General features: G+C 36.3%; 1 protein-coding gene across 3 annotated transcripts in view; it reads right to left on the bottom strand.

Annotated features, from left to right (window-relative positions):
• GAS2L3 (growth arrest specific 2 like 3) overlaps positions 1–17,723 on the bottom strand; it is a 57,653-nt gene that overhangs the window by 8,759 nt on the left and 31,171 nt on the right. For all 3 annotated transcript variants that reach the window (XM_023207676.2, XM_026454602.2, XM_023207754.2), the window contains 4 exons: positions 16,511–16,626; positions 7,921–8,062; positions 1,985–2,048; positions 1,221–1,359 (listed from right to left, as the gene is read on the bottom strand). In XM_023207676.2, the coding sequence (XP_023063444.1) occupies positions 1,221–1,359; positions 1,985–2,048; positions 7,921–8,062; positions 16,511–16,626 (461 nt within the window). The remainder of the gene's footprint in view (positions 1–1,220; positions 1,360–1,984; positions 2,049–7,920; positions 8,063–16,510; positions 16,627–17,723) is intronic.

Here is a 17,723-nt window from a genome sequence, read left to right as displayed (position 1 = left end):
GAAAACACTGTATTTTCCACTTGATACAAATATTTTTCCAATGTTTCCTTTTTATTTAATTATCCTTCTTTAAGGTTATATGAGTTTTAAATTTTATTTTCTACCTACTGCATTCTTTCTGCTTCCCATATTGATATTGACAATTATTATATATATTATATATATATTATATATACACACACACACATCAATAGCATAATGTAGGTAGATACTTTGGCCGGATAAAAGAGTTGTCCATTCTGACATGTTCTTAATCTGTCTTGCAAGGTTATCTGATAGTTTTACTATAGACTTTTATTACATTAAACAAAACAATCAAGGCAATACTTTAAAAATGTTTATTAGTAATGATTTATTCATTATTTCTTAATTTTGTGTATTTCACACTTTCATAAAATGCTACAGTCCAAACAACAGTCTAAGCAGAAAATGTTCATGCTCAGTTCACCTTCATTGTTCACATTGTAGTCACTGTAGAAGACCCACAAACCAAGGAAGAGCAATTCTGTTAACTTCTACCTAATGAACAGATAAAGTTAAGAAGACTATCCAGTTGTAACCTATCATCTAACAAGTCTGGATGTATTCTGGAGGAGAGAATGCTCAAAAAAAAAAAAAAAACCCCCATCAATATTCCCTCACAACTTTCTCTCCTCCTGTATTCTCCATCTACTTAGAGAAACCTTGGAAATCACCCTAGATTCTCTCTTTCTTACACAATCAGTCACTGATTCCTGTCAATTCTTCGAACAATTCCTCCTAAATATGTCTTTTATTTGTTCCTTTTGCTTCATCCCCATAACTGCTGCTCAAGTTCAAGCTCTCATCTTATGCCTGGATTATTACCATAAAACCAATATAACCTCTACATGACCATGAGAATATTCCTTATAATTTGCAAATCAGATTACAATACTACCAGACTGAAAAACGAATCAATGAATTCTTGTGGCCTATAGTGCTCTTCATGATGAGTTCCAGTCAATTTGCCCCACCACTCCTCAACTACACATTTATTCCTCATCATATACACGCAGTAACAAATCACCTTTAAAATATAATGCCCTGAATTCATCAGAGAATGGAGAATAGTACTGGTTTACATTCTGAATAAGAAATACTTGCTTTTAAAAATAGCATCACCTGTAGCAAACTAGAAGTGCTTAAAACTATGAGACTTCCAGGTATTATGGTCAAAAGAAAGTGTGGCAACTACTTACAGCTTCATGTAGCTCTTCATGCTGACAGCACGATTTTGGAATGGTGATGGAATCTTCAGGCCCAGAAGTATTAAGCAAGGTCTCTTCTAACTCAATTTCTTTCTCAAGTTTTACTAACACTGGTGGCTCAACCCCATATCTGAAAACCAACCAGGAGATCTGATTATTCAAGCAAAGTTGACCCAGGCACTTGCCTGCATATCAAGATAGATTTTCTTTCTGAAGTAAAGTCTATATGCTCCTTTTCTATCAATTGTTTCACTGGGATATTTGAAAATGCTGTTTAATATCTCATAGATTGCAAAATATCTATATTACAATCCTCACATCATAGCACAAATTTGGGTTGCAGGATGCTCCCAATATTCTACCTGGGATCCTGAAAGATGGCTTTCAAATCAGCTGGTGAGTAAAGATAGAACTGAAGTAGGTATGGGGGACACCGTGCCTTGGCCTTCTGCCAGATCCTCTCTGTGTTCAGAGGACTTGCTTTGACTTCAGCTGCCTTAAACTACATGCTCTTACCCTATCCTTAATCTAAAAAATTGAACAGTAAATGCAGTTTAACAGTAAATGAAGACAAGCTATATTGCGAACTCAGATGTTTACATATGCTCATGCAAACAGAACAAAGTTGATAAAGAAACAAAAAATAGCAAATTAATTTAAAGCAATTTTTTAATTTATAGAAAATAGTGTTCTAAAATTCAGTAGATTTAAAATGTTTATAACACTGAAATTCTGAAATATGGTGAAATACATACCTTGACACTATTCGACCAATTTCAAGAAGACAAAGATACACCTGTCTTGGATCTTTGTGCAAAACTGTGGAAAATAAAACCATTTATTTTACACAGCAAAATTAAGTATGGAAACGTATTTCTAGCATGGAAGAAGAGAGTTAAATTAAAAAAAAAATAATGAAGACAGTGGGTTTACTAGTTCAGAAAAAATGAAGAAAAGGTACTTTTATTTTTTCTACTATCTTCGACAAATTAGTTTAAAAAAAACCCAGCTAACAAGAACAGAATGAAAAATTACCATGGACCTTTATTTGCACAGCATTTAAAGTCTAAAAAATTGAGGGCTTAGTAACATTGCTTATGTTTCAGATCTTTCAACAAGAGATACCATTAAAAGATACATAGTACCTCGATTTTATTTTAAGCTATCTTTAGCATTGAATTATGTGTTAACACCTTTCTCAAACTCTTACAAAGAGGAGAAAGTACTTCCTAACTCATTCTAGGATGACAGCATTACCCTGATACCAAAGGTAGTCAGATGAAGACATCATAAGAAAACTAAAACCCAGTATGTCTTATGAATATAGATACAAAAATCCTCAATGAAACACTGGCAAACCAAATCCAGCAGCATATTAAAGGATTATATATCATGCAAGTGTCATTTATGCCAGAAATAGTTCAATATAAGAAAATCAACCAATGCAATATACTATTAGCAGAGTAAAGAAAAAACACACACAACTATCTTATCTTAAGAGACAAAGAACCATTTCACAAAATCCAACCATTTCATGATTTAAAAAAAAAAAAGACTGAACAAACCAGGAAAAAAAGGAAAGTTTCTCAATCTGATAAAGGGCATCTAGGAAAAACCCACAGCCATTATCATTCTTAACGGTAAAAGATTTTAAGTCTCCCTCTCAAGACCAGGAACAGACAAGGACGTCCACTTTTATTATTTCTATTCAGCATTGTATTGGAGGTTGTAGCAATGACATTTATGCAAGAAAAATAAATAAATCGTATCTAGACTAGAAAGGAACAAGGAAAACTACCTCTATTAACAGATAACATAGGCCAGACATGGTGGCTCACACCTATAATACTAGCACTTTGGGAGACTGAGGCGGGAAGATTGCTTGAGGCTAGGAGTTTGAGACCAGCCTGGGCAACAAAGTGAGACTCTGTCTCTACAATTTTCTTTTTTTTTTAAATTAGCCAGGCATGGTGGCACACACTTGTAATCCCAGATACTCAAGAGGCTGCGGCAGAAGGAGGAATTGAATCCATGAGTTCAAGACTACAGTGAGCTATTATCATGCCACTTATACTCCAGTCCTGGGTGACCGAGTGAGACCTTGTCTCAAAAAACAAAGCAACAAAAACAAAACAAAAAAAGGAAAAACAGGTAACATAATCCTGTGTATAGAAGAAAACCCTGAAGAATCTACAAAATAACTGTTAGAGCTAATAAGCAAGTTTGGCAAAGTTGTGGGAGATAACATCAACACACAAAACTTAGTTGCATACACTAGAAATGAACAGTCTGAAAATGAAATGAAGAAAATAATTCCACTTAAAATGGCTTCAAAAAGAACAAAGTACTTAGAAGTAAACCTAATCACAGAATTGTAACACTTGTACACTGAAAACTACAAAACACTGTTGAATGAAATTTTAAAAGATTATAAATAAGACATCTCATATTCGTGGATTGGAAGACAACATTCCCCCGATCAACCTGCAGATTCAGTGTAATCCTTATCAAAATTACAACAGCCTTTTTTTTTTTTTTTCCAGAAATGGAAAAGCTGATGATCAAATTAATATGGGACTCCAAAGGCACAGAAAAGCCTAACCAATCTAGAAAAAGAACAAAGTTGGAGACTCACACCTCCCAATTTCAAAACTTACTATAAGCTATAGGAATCAAGACAGTGTATCATTGGCATAGGGATAAATGTACAGATCAATGGAATGGAAATGAGTGTCCAGAAATAAACCCATACATTTATGTACAATTAATTTCAACAAGATGCTAAGACAATTCAATAAGGAGAGAATAGGTTTTTCAACAAACTGTGTTGGCACAACTGGACATCTACATGCAAAAGAATGAATTTGAACCCCTACCTCCCACCATATACAAAAACTAACTCAAAATAGATCAATGACCTAAAACTAAGAGGCACCAACTGTAACATTTATAGAAGAAAATATAGGTTAAAAATATGTATGACTTTAATTATGCAATGGATTTTTAGATGACCAAAAGTATGAATAAGCAAAAAAAAAAAAGTCACCAAAATTTAAAATTTTCATACATCAAAGGACTCTATCAAGAAAGTAAAAAAATAACCCCAAAGGCTAGGAGAAAATATTTACAAATCCTATCTAATATGGTCTAGTATCTAGAATATATAAAGAATTCTTGCAAGTTGACAAAAAGGGTAAATGACCCAATTGTTTAAACGGGCAAAGGATTTGAATAGACACTCTCCAAAGAAGTTATACAAGTGGTTAACAAGCATATAAAAAGATGTTCAATGTCCTTAGGGAAATGCAAATCAAAACCACAACAAAATACTGCTTCACACCCACTAGCATGGTTATAATAAAAACAGAAACAGGCAATAACAAGTATTGACAAAGATGTGGAGAAATTGGAACACATGGGCACTGCCGTTCCACCGTTGGTGGAAAACAGTCCAGCCAACGGTCCTGGCTGTAAAACGGTCCAGCCACTTTGAAAATAGCTCCTCAAAAAGATAAACAGAGTTACCATATGACCTAGAAATTCCACTCCTAGGCATATATCTGAAAGAATTAAAAAATATGTTTACAGCCAGGCGCAGTGGCTCACACCTGTAATCCCAGCACTTTGGAAGGTTGAGATGGGCGGATCACGAGGTCAGGAGATCGAGACGACCCTGGCTAACGCGGTAAAACCCCGACTCTACTAAAAAATACAAAAAATTAGCTGGGCATGGTGGCAGGCGCCTGTAGTCCCAGCTACTCAGAAGGCTGAGGCAGGAGAATGGCATGAACCCGGGAGGCAGAGCTTGCAGTGAGTCGAGATTGTGCCACTGCACTCCAGCCTGGGTGACAGAGCAAGACTCTGTCTCAAAAAAAAAAAAAAAAGAATGTTTACTTCAAAATTTGTACACAAATGTTCAGAGCAACATTATTCATAATAGCCAAAGAGTGGAAACAATCCAAATGTCCACTAGCTGAATTAATGGATTAAAAAAATATGGCATAACTATACAATGGAATATTAGTCTACTATAAAAAGGAATGAAATACTGTTACATGCTACAACATAAATGAACCACTGTGCTAAGTAAAAGAAACAGACACAAAAGGCCACATATTGTATGATTCCATTTACATGAAACATCAAGAATATGCAAATCCCTAGAGACAGAGAACAGGGTTTGCCTTGGCATGGGGGAAGAGAATAACTGGGACTAATTGCTAATAGGTATAGATTTTCCAGAAATGTTCCAAAATTAGATAGTAGTAATGATTGTACAACATAGTGAATATACTAAAAACCACTGAAATGTACATTTTAAAATTATAAATTTTACATTATGTACACAGCATATCTCAATTTTTATGCTTCTACAAAAGAAACTAATACACTTAAAAATGGTTAAATGGTTAAGATAGTAATTTTTTTTTTTTTTTGAGTCTCATTTTCACCCAGTCTGGAGTGCAGTGGCGTGATCTTGGCTCACTGCACTCCCAGGTTCAAGCAATTCTCCTGCCCCAGCCTCCTGAGTAGCTGGGACTACAGGCATGTACCACCATGCCCAGCTGATTTTTGTATTTTTGTAGAGACGGGGTTTCACCATGTTGCCCAGGCTTGTCTCGAACTCCTGACCTCAGGTGATCTGCCTGCCTCAGCCTCCCAAAGTGCTGGGATTACAGGCGTGAGCCACCGTGCCCAGCCTAAGATAGTAAATTTTATGTGCATTCTAATACAATATTAAAAATAAAAATAAATTTAAAAGGAAATGCAATATAAAGGTAAATAGGGATCCTTAAAATATTTTTTAAAGAGGCCTGATCATAGAACATATGCTAAATGCAATGATATAGTAGTAGTTATGGATCATCTACCTTTCTGTTCCAGTCCTTAAAGTTAGAAATTCTAGGAAATTTCTGAATCCTAATCTAATCATGTACAATATATGCATGAATTGCATGTGCCCTGATTCCCTCAATAAAAATGGTAATTGTTCTTTGACTTATGAATAGCATCTATTATACACCCCAAGAACAAAGTATACTCTTTCAAAGCAATAAAAAGCCTACACTTGAGTTTAAAATTCATACCAACAGAGGAATTTATCCCAAAATTTTTATTAAACTTGTTTTTCTAAATACTTTCTAAGTTCCTTAAAATAGTATATTTGTTTCATAAAATAGCTATGAGTTGCTAGCAAAGTGTAAAAAATTAAGAGGCTCATCTTTGAGACCTCTGGAGAGTTAAAAACATTAGCTTATTGGTTCAATGCCTCAAAATGAATTACTGGTATTGACAGCGCTTTACTTAGTCCTATACTGACCTTCAGGAGAGTGAGAAGATGCCTTCTACTGAAAATGAGAAATATACAACCATCTTATGTCCTTTCAGAAACTATAAACCAGAGACTAGAGAATTCAAAGCATTTCCACTTTCTTTTGATCTCTAGAAAGTAGACATGCCATTACATCAACTACATTCTCAATAAAGATCAGCCCACCTGGATCTAAAGCAAGGTGCAAACAGAGGGATAAAATAGCATCCCATGCTTGCTCTGCACTGGATAGGGGTGCCCAGATGCAGACTAAACAGGAGGCAACTTACCCTGTGTGCAGGCAATAAGGGTGTGCACTGTCAGTAGAGAATTTTAGAACAATAATGCACCAACTAAAAGTCAGTTTGCTTTTTACTATCACCACAAACCAGCAATCCTAAACAATGTCAGTGATAAAACTTCTACCAGGGCACACAACTCCCACAGCCCTGCCCTTGGTACACTGCTGTGCTTATCACATTATGAATTCAGTGTGTGGGGGTAGGGGGGTGGGTATGCATGTGTATGTACAGATACATAAATGCTTTCAAATATAGTATAAAACTTAAATAGCTACCGCTTTAGTCACTACACAGATGCTTCTGTTGACTTAAAGGAAATGAGAAAATACGTCAATCATTCTTCAACGGAGCATGACTTCTCAAAATGAATTGTCAAAAATATTAATCCATTAGAGTTGGCAGCTGTTGTTATAAGGTAAAGCTAAACACCATGATTATACATTATTAGGCCTTCTGTCATTTCCGTAATTATATGATTAAAGGGAAGTTACTACTTTTTAGGCTTGGTAGAGTAATTCTTAATGTAGCCAACTCATTTAGGAATTTAGAATTTTAGGGCATTCTGGACACATAAAATCTTTAACTGTAAGTGAAAAGGTTAATATATTTGATTTAGTATCTGATTCTTTTTTTTTTTTTTTGAGACGGAGTCTCGCTCTGTCACCCAGGCTGGAGTGCAGTGGTGTGATCTCGGTTCACTGCAAGCTCCACCTCCCGGGTTCATGCCATTGAGCCTCAGCCTTCCGAGTAGCTGGGACTACAGGTGCCCGCCACCACGCCCAGCTAATTTTTTTTTTTTTTTTAGTAGACGGGGTTTCACCGTGTTAGCCAGGATGGTTTCGATCTCCTGACCTCATGATCCACCCGTCTCAGCCTCCCAAAGTGCTGGGATTATAGGCATGAGCCACCGCACCCAGCCCTGATTCTCCAATAGTTTAACATATATTCAAAGTATACATTTTTCTAGGAAAATGAGATGAGGCATTTGAGTCCTTATTTGGAAAGAAAAATTAGAGGTTAAGGATATTAAAACCTCCTAATAAGCATTAAAAACAAGAATGTCAACAACATCACTTACCTAAACCTTCAGATTCAAAGAGGTAAGTTTCATCAACCCCAATGTCCCTACACCAGTGAAGGAAGTTTGCGGTATTGTCCCGAGCAAAGAATGAACCTGATGCAGCATCTTTCTTACAGGGCACTTTTCTCACTGGAAAATTCTGGAAAAGATAAAAGAATAATTTCAAAAATGTATCAAGGATATTTTCATTAAACAGTCATTTTGATATTACTAAATAAATGTTCAATCCATCACCTGTAACCAAAAAGTACACAACTTTGGAGAAAAAAGATACTTTTGAAAACTATTTTATTTTACTTTAAAGCAGAGGTCCCCAAACCCTGGGCCACAGACTGGTACCAGTCCGTGGCCTGTTAGGAACCAGGCCGCACAGCAGGAGGTGAGCAGTGGGTAAGCATTATCACCTGAGCTCTGCCTCCTATCAGATCAGCGGCAGCATTAGATTCTCACAGAAGCTCGAACCCTATTGTGAACTGTGCATGCAAGGGATCTAGGCTGCGTGCTCCTTATGAGAATCTAATGCCTGATGATCTGAGGTTGAGCAGTTTCATCTCAAAATCCCCCCGGCCCCAAATCTGTGGAAACACTGTCTTCCATTAAACCAGTCCCTGGTGCCAAAAAGATTGGGGACTGCTGCTTTAAAGTATATTCCAGAAAAATGATTCCTATAAAAAAACAATTTGGTCAAAATTAGCAGTAGGATCAAGCATCTCTCACCTCTTTCTTTTTAAAATAATGTAAGAATCTTAAATTAAAATAAAAACTGACAGCCTAATAATTACAAAGCACTCTCAACGGTATGTCTCTCTACACATAGTTCAATATAAACCTCAAATTATTGCTATGTTAAAAGTTAAGAGATGGGTCTGATGAATCACTTGTAATCCCATCACTTTGGGAGGCTGAAGCAGGACTGCTTGAGGCTAGGAGCTCAAGACCAGGCTGGGCAACATAGTATGACCTCATTTCTACAAAATATTTTTTTAAATATTAGGCAGGTATGGTGGCACGTAGCTAAAGTCCCAGCTGCTCAGGAGGTTGAGGTGAGAGCATCACTTGAGCCCAGCAGTTCCAGGATGCAGTAAGCTATGATCATGCCACTGTAGTCCAGCCTGGGCAACAGAGCAAGACTCTTTCTCAAAAAAAAAAAAATCACAGACATCCATTTTTGCTTACTTCCTTCCATGTAGATTCATAAAGATGGTTCTGAGTTTCTTGAGGAGAATATCAAATAAGGAAGTAGTTGTTCCTTCTTAATTAAAGTTCTTTGAAAACTGATGATCTAAGTTTCACAGAATCTTAATCTTTTTTACTATCTGCTCCAAGATTATTTAGATAATTCTGCTGAGGCTAAGAGATTTTTTTGTTTTGGTTCGGGGGTTTAAATTTTTACTTGAATAAGCAATCCAAGAATATGATTTTTGTTAATGCAATAGGTACAGTAGGATACTGCGCCTTTCTCTCACCTACTGCTAGTTCCTCTCTCTCCCTAGAGTTAACCACTATTACTAGTTCCTTGTATATCCTTCCTGTTACTATTTATTTCCAAAACTAAAATAACCTTAGGAGTTTTTTTTCCCTGATTGAATACAGAATATACAATCATTGAAAAAAAAAAAAAATCAAACCAACAGCAAACTACAAAGTATCAACTGAAATCCTCTCACTCACATTTCGGCAAGACCTCTCTATGCACAACTATACACATATTTGTATCTACAAAATGTCACATAAGCCATTCTTCAATTTGATTTGTGTGTGTATGTGTGCATATACACTAAATGACGGGTTGTAGACATCATGTGGGGTTCAAAATAACATATTTTAAAAATTGTTTCTAATGAATGTATAATATTCCAATGTGCCTGGTTACCACAATTAATTTTTAACAATTTCTCTACTGAACATTTAGGTTGCTCCTAATTTTTATACTATCACTTTCACAAACTTCTGATTATTTTCTCAGAATAAATTCCTACAAGTAGAACTATGTAACAAAAGATGTGCTTTAGGGGGCAGAGCGAGATAGCCCCATACAAACCTACAACATTTGTCTTGCCCACAGGAACATCAAATTTTAACAACTAACTACACACAAGAAGCACCATTACAAGAATCAAAAATCAGACGAGAAATCTGGTTTTAATTTCATATCGCTGAGAGAGACATTGAAGAGGGAAGGAAAGACAGTCTTAAATTGCCCACCCCTCCCTCCATCTTCCCGGCAGCAACCACATGGCACAGAGAATCTGTGTATCTGGGAGAGGGAGAGTACAGTGATTTTGAGGCTTTACATTGAACTCACTGCTGTCCTTACACAGCAGAAGGCAGAACCAGGCTTTAGTAGCTGAAGTCTGCCCATGGAGAAAGCATTTGGACCAACCCCCGCTAGAGGGGATTCACCCATTACACTAATAAGAGCTTGAGTTCAGACAAGCCTCGCTACCATAAACTGGAGTGCTCTGGGGACCTAAGTGAACTTGAGGGACAGTCTAGGCCACAAGAATTGCAAGTCCTAGGCAAGCCCAGTGCTGAGCTGGACACAGAGCCAGTGGACCAGAGGGGAGGAGCATATGACCTACTGAGACATCAACCAGGCCAAGCGTGTGGTTGCACCACCTCCCCCAACCCCTGGCAGCAGCCACAAGGTACAGAGAAAGCTGTGCACTTGGAAGACAGACAGCACAGCAACTGGAGGACTTTACGCTGAACTCAGTGCTGCCTTGTCACCGTGGTGACCTAGCAGGATTCATCACCTGCTGAGTAAAGAACCCTTGGGCCCTGAATAATCAGCAGTGATACCCAGGTAATACGCCATGGGCGTTGGGCTGTCAGACATACCAGCTTCAGGTGGGACTGAATACATTCCCAGTTTTGGTGGCTACAATGAAAGACTCCTCCTGTTTGAGAAAGCCAAGGGGAAAAGTAAAGCTGACTCTGTCTTGTGCCTTAGGGACCAACTCAGCCACAGTGGGGTAGAGCACCAAGCAAGCTCTGAGGAGTCCCCAGCTTTAGGCCTCAGCTCTTGGTCAACATTTCTGGACCTGGCCTGGGCCAGAGGGGAGGCCACTGCCTTGAAGGGTGAGTCCCAGGCCTGGCAGCATTCACCACAAGCTGACTAAAGAGCCCTTGGGTTCTATTGGCAGTGGCCTGGTGGTAGTAGCCACAGGGAGAGACTCCTCTGCCCATAAAAAGAGTGGGAAGGACTTTGACTTGTGGTTTGAGTGTTGGCTTAGCTGCAGTAAAACAGTAATATCAGGTAAATTTCTAAGGTTTAAGACTTTCAATCTCTGGCTCCCAGACAGCATCTCTGGACCCAACCAGGGCCTGGGGGAACATGACTCCATTGTATATTATTTGTTTCTTTTCTCTTGCTGCTTTTAGGATCCTTTAATCATGAAGGAGAAATAAAGACTTTCCCAGACAACAAAAGCCGAGGGATTTCATCCACACCAGACCATCCTATAAGAAATGCTAAAGTGAGTTCTTTATCCTTGACCTTTGGGAGTTTATTAAATGCCTTGAGGTAGTGTTCTTTGGGTTAAATCTGCTAGTGTTTTATAACCTTCTTGTACTTGAATATTGGTATCTTTCTCTAGGTTTGGGAAGTTCTGTGACAATATCCCTCGCTATTAATAGTTCTTTTGCTTATGCAATCAGTTTAAAATAATGGGTTATAAGATATTATTTGCAAGCCTCATGGTAACCTCAAATCAAAAAACATACAACAGATACATGAAAAATAGAAAGTAAGAAATTAAAGCATACCACCAGAGAAAATCAGCTTCACTACAAGACAGGAAGGAAGGAAAGAAGGAGCCGACCAAGAAACAACCAGAAAACAACAAAATGGCAGGAGTAAGTCCTTATTTATCAATTATAACACTGAATGTAAATAGATTAAATTCTCCAATCAAAAGACACAAAGTAGCGGAATGGATGAAAAAGCAAGACCCAATCATCTGTTGCCTCCAGGAAACACTCTTCACCTATAAAAACACATATAGACTGAAATTAAAGGGATGGAAAGAGATACTCCATGCCAATGGGAAACCCGGAAAACAGGAGTAGCTATATTCATATCAGACAAAATGAATTCTAAGACAAAATCCATAAGAAGAGACAAAGAAGGTCATTATATAATGATAAAGAGGTCAATTCAGCAAGAGGATATAAAAATTGTAAATATATATGGACCCAATGCTAGAGCACTCAGATAAATAAAGCAAATATTATTACAGCTAAAGAGAGAGAGAGACTCCAATGCAGTAATAGATGGAGACTTCAAAACCCCACTTTCGGCATTGCTCAGATCTTCCAGACAGAAAATCAAAAAAGACACATCAGACTTAATCTTCACTATAGAACAAACAGACCTAACAGATATTTACAGAACATCTCATTCAGCAGCTGCTTTACTCTCCTTAGCAGGTGGATCATTCTCAAACATAGATCATATGTTAGGTTACAAAACAACTCCTAAAATATTTTTTAAAACCTGAAATAATATAAAGCATCTTCTCTGACCATAATGGAATAAAACTAGAAATCCATAACAAGAGTAATTTCGGAAACAATATAAACACATGGAAATTAAACAATATGCTCCTGAATGACACCAGTAGGTCAAAGAGGAAATTAAGAAGAAAACTGAAAAATTTTCTTGAAAACACAAATACCAAAACCTATGGGATACAGTGAAAGCAGTATTAAGAAGTAAATTTATAGCTGTAAGTGTCCACATCAAAAAAGAAGAAAAACTTAAAATAAATAACCTAACAATGCATCTTAAAGAACTAAGAAAGCAAGTGCAAATCAACTCGAAATTAGTACAAGAAAAGAAATAATGAAGATCAGAACAGAAATAAATAAAATTGAAATGACAAAAACAATAGCAAAAGATAAACAAAACTTAAAGTTGGTTTTTTGAAATGATAAATAAAATTGACAGACCTTAAGTCAGACTAAGAAAAAAGAGAGAAGACCCAAATAAAATCAGAGATGAAAAAGGAGACATTACAACTGATACCACAGAAATTTAAAGGATTATACTGAGCAACTGTATGACAACAAAACCTGAACAGACCAGTAACAAGATCAAAGCTGTAATAAAAGCCTCCCAGTAAAGAAAAGCCTGGGACCCAAGTGCTTCACTGCTGAATTCTACCAAACGTTTAAAGAACTAATAGCAGTCCTACTCAAACTATTCTGAAAAACAGAAGAGGAGGGATTACTTCCAAACTCATTCTATGAGGCCAGTATTATACCAAAACCAGACAAAGACATATTAAAAAAGGAAGACAACAGACCAATATCTCTGATGAATATTGATGCAAAAATCCTCAACAAAATACTAGCAAACCGAATTCAACAATACATTTAAAAGATTATTCATCATGACCAATTGGGATTTATCCCAGGGATGCGAAGATGTTTCAACATGAGCAAATCAATCAGTGTGATACATCTATCAACGAAATGAAGTATAAAAACTATATATATCATTTCAATTGATGTTGAAAAAGCATTTGATAAAATTTAAAGCCCTTTGTGATAAAAACCCTAAAGAAACTGGGTATGGAAGGAACACACCTCAGCATAATAAAAGCCATATGATGACAGACCCACAGCTAGTATCATACCAAATGGGGAAAAACTGAAAGCCTTTCCTCTAAGGTCTGGACCACAGCAAGGATGCCCACCTTCATCACTGTTATTCAACACAATTCTGGAAGTCCTAGCTAGGGTAATCAGACAAGAGAAAGAAAGATTTGGCATCCAAATTGGAAAGGAGGATGTCAAATATTCTTGTTTGCAGATGATATGATCTTATATATAGAAAAACCTAAAGACCTCCCTACGCACAAAAAAACTATTAGAGCTGATAAACAAATTCAGTAGTTTCAGGACACAAAATCAACATACAAAAATCTGTAGCATTTGTATGCCAACAATCTGAAAAAGAAATAAAAAGTAATCCCATTTACAACAGTCACAAATAAAATTATATACCTAAGAATTAACTTAAGCTAAGAAGTGAAATATCTCTACAATAAAACACTAATGAAAAATTGAAGAGGGCACCAAAAAATGGTAAAATATTCCATGTGCATGGATTGGAAGAATCAATATTGTTAAAATGGTCATACTACTCAAAGCAATCTACAGACTCAATGCAATCCTTATCAAAATAACAATGGCGTTCTTCATAGAAACGGAAAAAAGATTCTAAAATTTCTATGGAATCACAAAAGACTGAGAATAGTCAAAGCTATCCTGAGCAAAAAGAACAAAATTGGAGGAATCACATTACCTGACATCAACCAAAACAGTATGGTACTAGCATAAAGAGACACAGACCGATGGAACAGAAAACTCAGAAATAAATCCAGATAACTGTAGTGAACTCACTTATAACAAAGGTGCTAAGAACAAAGATTGGAGAAAGGACAGTCTCTTCAATAAAATCTGCTGGGAAAACTTGGTATTCACATGCAGAAGAATGAAATTTGACCCATCTCTCACCATATATAAAAATGAAATAAAAATGGATTAAAGACTTAAATCTAAGACCTCATACTATGCAGCTGTTACGAGAAAACATTGGGAAAACTCTCCTTGACATTGGTCTGGGCAAAAACTTCGTAAGTAATACCCCACAAGCAGAAGCAACCAAATCAAAAATAAATAGGATCATATCAAGTTAAAAAGCTTCTGCACAGTAAAGGAAACAACACATTGAAGAGCAACCCATAGAATGGGAGAAAATATCTGCAAACAATCCATCTGACAAGGGATTATTAAGTAGACTATAAAAGGAGGTCAAACAACTCTGTAGGATAAAATCTAATAATCCAATTTAAAAATGGGCAAAAAATTTGAATAGACATTTCTCAAAAGACTCACAAATGGCAAACAGATATATGAAAAGGTGCTCAACATCACTGATATCAAAGAAATGCAAATCAAAACTATAATGAGATATCACCTCACCCCAATTAAAATGGCTTTCATCCAAAAGACAAGCAATAACAAATGCTGGCAAAGATGTGGAGAAAAGGGAACCCTCATACACTGCTGGTGGTAATATAAATTACTACAACCACTATGGAGAACAGTTTGGAGGTTCCTCAAAAAACTAAAAATAGAGCTACCATATGACCTAACAACCCACTGGGTATATCCAACAGAAAGGAAATCAGTATATTAAAGAGATTATCTGCACTCCTATATTTGCTTAAGCACTGTTCTCAATAGCCAAGATTTGGAATCAACCTAAATGTCCATCAGCAGATGAACAGGTAAAGAAAACGTGGCACATATATACAATGGCGTACCATAGAGCTATAGAAAAGACTGAGATCCTGTCATTTGCAACAACATGGATAGAACTAGAGGTCATTATGTTAAGATCCTGTCATTTGCAACAACATGGATAGAACTAGAGGTCATTATGTTAAGTGAAATACAACAGGCACAGAAAGACAAACATCACATGTTCTCAATTATTTGTGGGTGCTAAAAATCAACAACTGAACTCATGGACATAGTAGAAGGACAGTTAGCAGAGGCTGGGAAGGATTGTGGGAGGTGGGGGGAAGTGGAGATGTTTAAGGGTGCAAACAATATAGTTAGAAAGAATTAATAAGACCTAGTATTTGATAGTACAACAGGGTGACTATAGTCAATAATAATTTAATTGTACATTTAAAAACAACTAAAAGAGTACAATTGGATTGCTTGTAACACAAAGAATAAATGCTTGAGGGAATGGATATCCTATTTTCCATGATGTGATTATTACTTATTGCATGCCTGTATCAAAGTAACTCATGTACCCCATAAATATACACACCTAGTATGTACCCACAAAATATTTTTACAAGATATACTTTATTTTCAGTGATATATATGTATATATACACACACATATCATCCACTGTCCCTCAGAATGATGATACTCCCTTATATTTCCACCAACTGTGTGTAAATTTGCAGACTCCAAACTCTTGAGAATACCTACATTTGATGAAGAGAGAGGAAACCTTACCGACTTCAAATCATGACTTCAGGACTAATGAATGAAAACTGTCTAAAAACATTTATTATTTATCCAATCAATATTTATAGAATTTACCACCAATGCAATATATGGAGAATATATAAGGAAGAAAATAATAATAGCAGCTGCTACTTGTGTGCCAGGAACCATCACAAGCTCTTTTCCCATTTAACCCTCACAATAATTCTAAAAGGAAGCTATGTTAATGTTCTCAAGAAGAGCTGGATTGACTATGCATCAAGCACTATGTTAGACACCATCTGTACATTCACTCATTTAATTTGACTGAACTCTCCCAAATAAATCCTAAAGTAACTGTTAATCTCATTTTACGAAATCCTAAGGTAACTGTTAATCTCATTTTATGAAAGAGAACATTTTTCCAGATCTTGAAAAGGGTTAAGTAAATTATTCAACATCTCATAGCCCGTTGGCATGGAAGTTTACAACCTTCTAGAGATAAGAAATGTACATAAATTAATAGGTACCAAGACATAAAATCCATACTGTCAAACATTTACTTACCCCTGATTCTTCAGAGTTGCATGTTTTCACCATGTTTTGAAGAACATCAATCAGTTGACATAGTAGTACTCCATTATCAAGTTCTTCCAATAATTTTTCTGCCTTAACTTTAATACCTAAAAACATATTTCAAAGTTAAGATTCTTCTAGAAACATAAATTCAAACAATATGGTTAAAATTAATTAAATAGAATCAGATTACAACAAAACACTAGAAAAATATCAGATCAGACTCTAAATACTCTTAGAAGGTACAGTTAAAATAGCAAATAATGGCAAGTTAACTTAATGATACTGAAACAAAAATATCTGTAATGTAGAAGTACAGACAAAATATAGAAAACCGACATCGATTTTATTTCATTTGAAATAAATTCACTGCATATTAATATTCCTTGCACAAGAAAAATAGTCTCTATAAATAAGATGGACTTAGTTCAAATTTTAAAATTAAAGACAATACCATAACAAATACCCAGGGAATACTAACGTTTTACTTCTAAATTGTCTTCTTTAAAAACATTATTATTACATAATAAACTCTAAACATTATCCATCAAACTGATAATAGACAAATACAGTGGATATTTGGTATTTTATTATCTTGGAAGGGCTATATCGTTTAAGATACTCTTTTTCATGAAAACTTAAGAATTCTACATAAAATTATTTAAAGTAAAATTTTTCTGGGGAGAAAGTTTAAAGCATTCATCATATTCTCTAATAGCGTAAAAAATATGATGCCAGACATTCTCCAATCTGATATTTCTTCCTAGGTTTCATATGCTTCTATCCTTCAATGCCTCAGAAATTGTAATCACTTTATCTACAGTATATGTTTCACTCAAAGTTCATGGCTTATACAACACTAAGGCGGGTCAGGGGTGAGGGGGGTGAATCAGTAAAAAAAAAAAAAAAATTAGATCAATACACTTTTTAAAGATGATTTTAGGCCGGGCTCCGTGGCTCAAGCCTGTAATCCCAGCACTTTGGGAGGCCGAGACGGGTGGATCACGAGGTCAGGAGATACAGACCATCCTGGTCTACACGGTGAAACCCCGTCTCTACTAAAAAATACAAAAAAACTAGCCGGGCGAGATGGCGGGTGCCTGTAGTCCCAGCTACTCGGGAGGCTGAGGCAGGAGAATGGCGTAAACCCGGGAGGCGGATCTTGCAGTGAGCCGAGATGGCGCCACTGCACTCCAGCCTGGGC

The sequence above is a fragment of the Piliocolobus tephrosceles genome, chromosome 10, assembly GCF_002776525.5.
Source record: "Piliocolobus tephrosceles isolate RC106 chromosome 10, ASM277652v3, whole genome shotgun sequence".
Taxonomy (NCBI): Eukaryota; Metazoa; Chordata; class Mammalia; order Primates; family Cercopithecidae; genus Piliocolobus; species Piliocolobus tephrosceles.
Note: the sequence above shows the minus strand (reverse complement) of the source record. Positions and strands in the feature narration are given on the sequence as shown.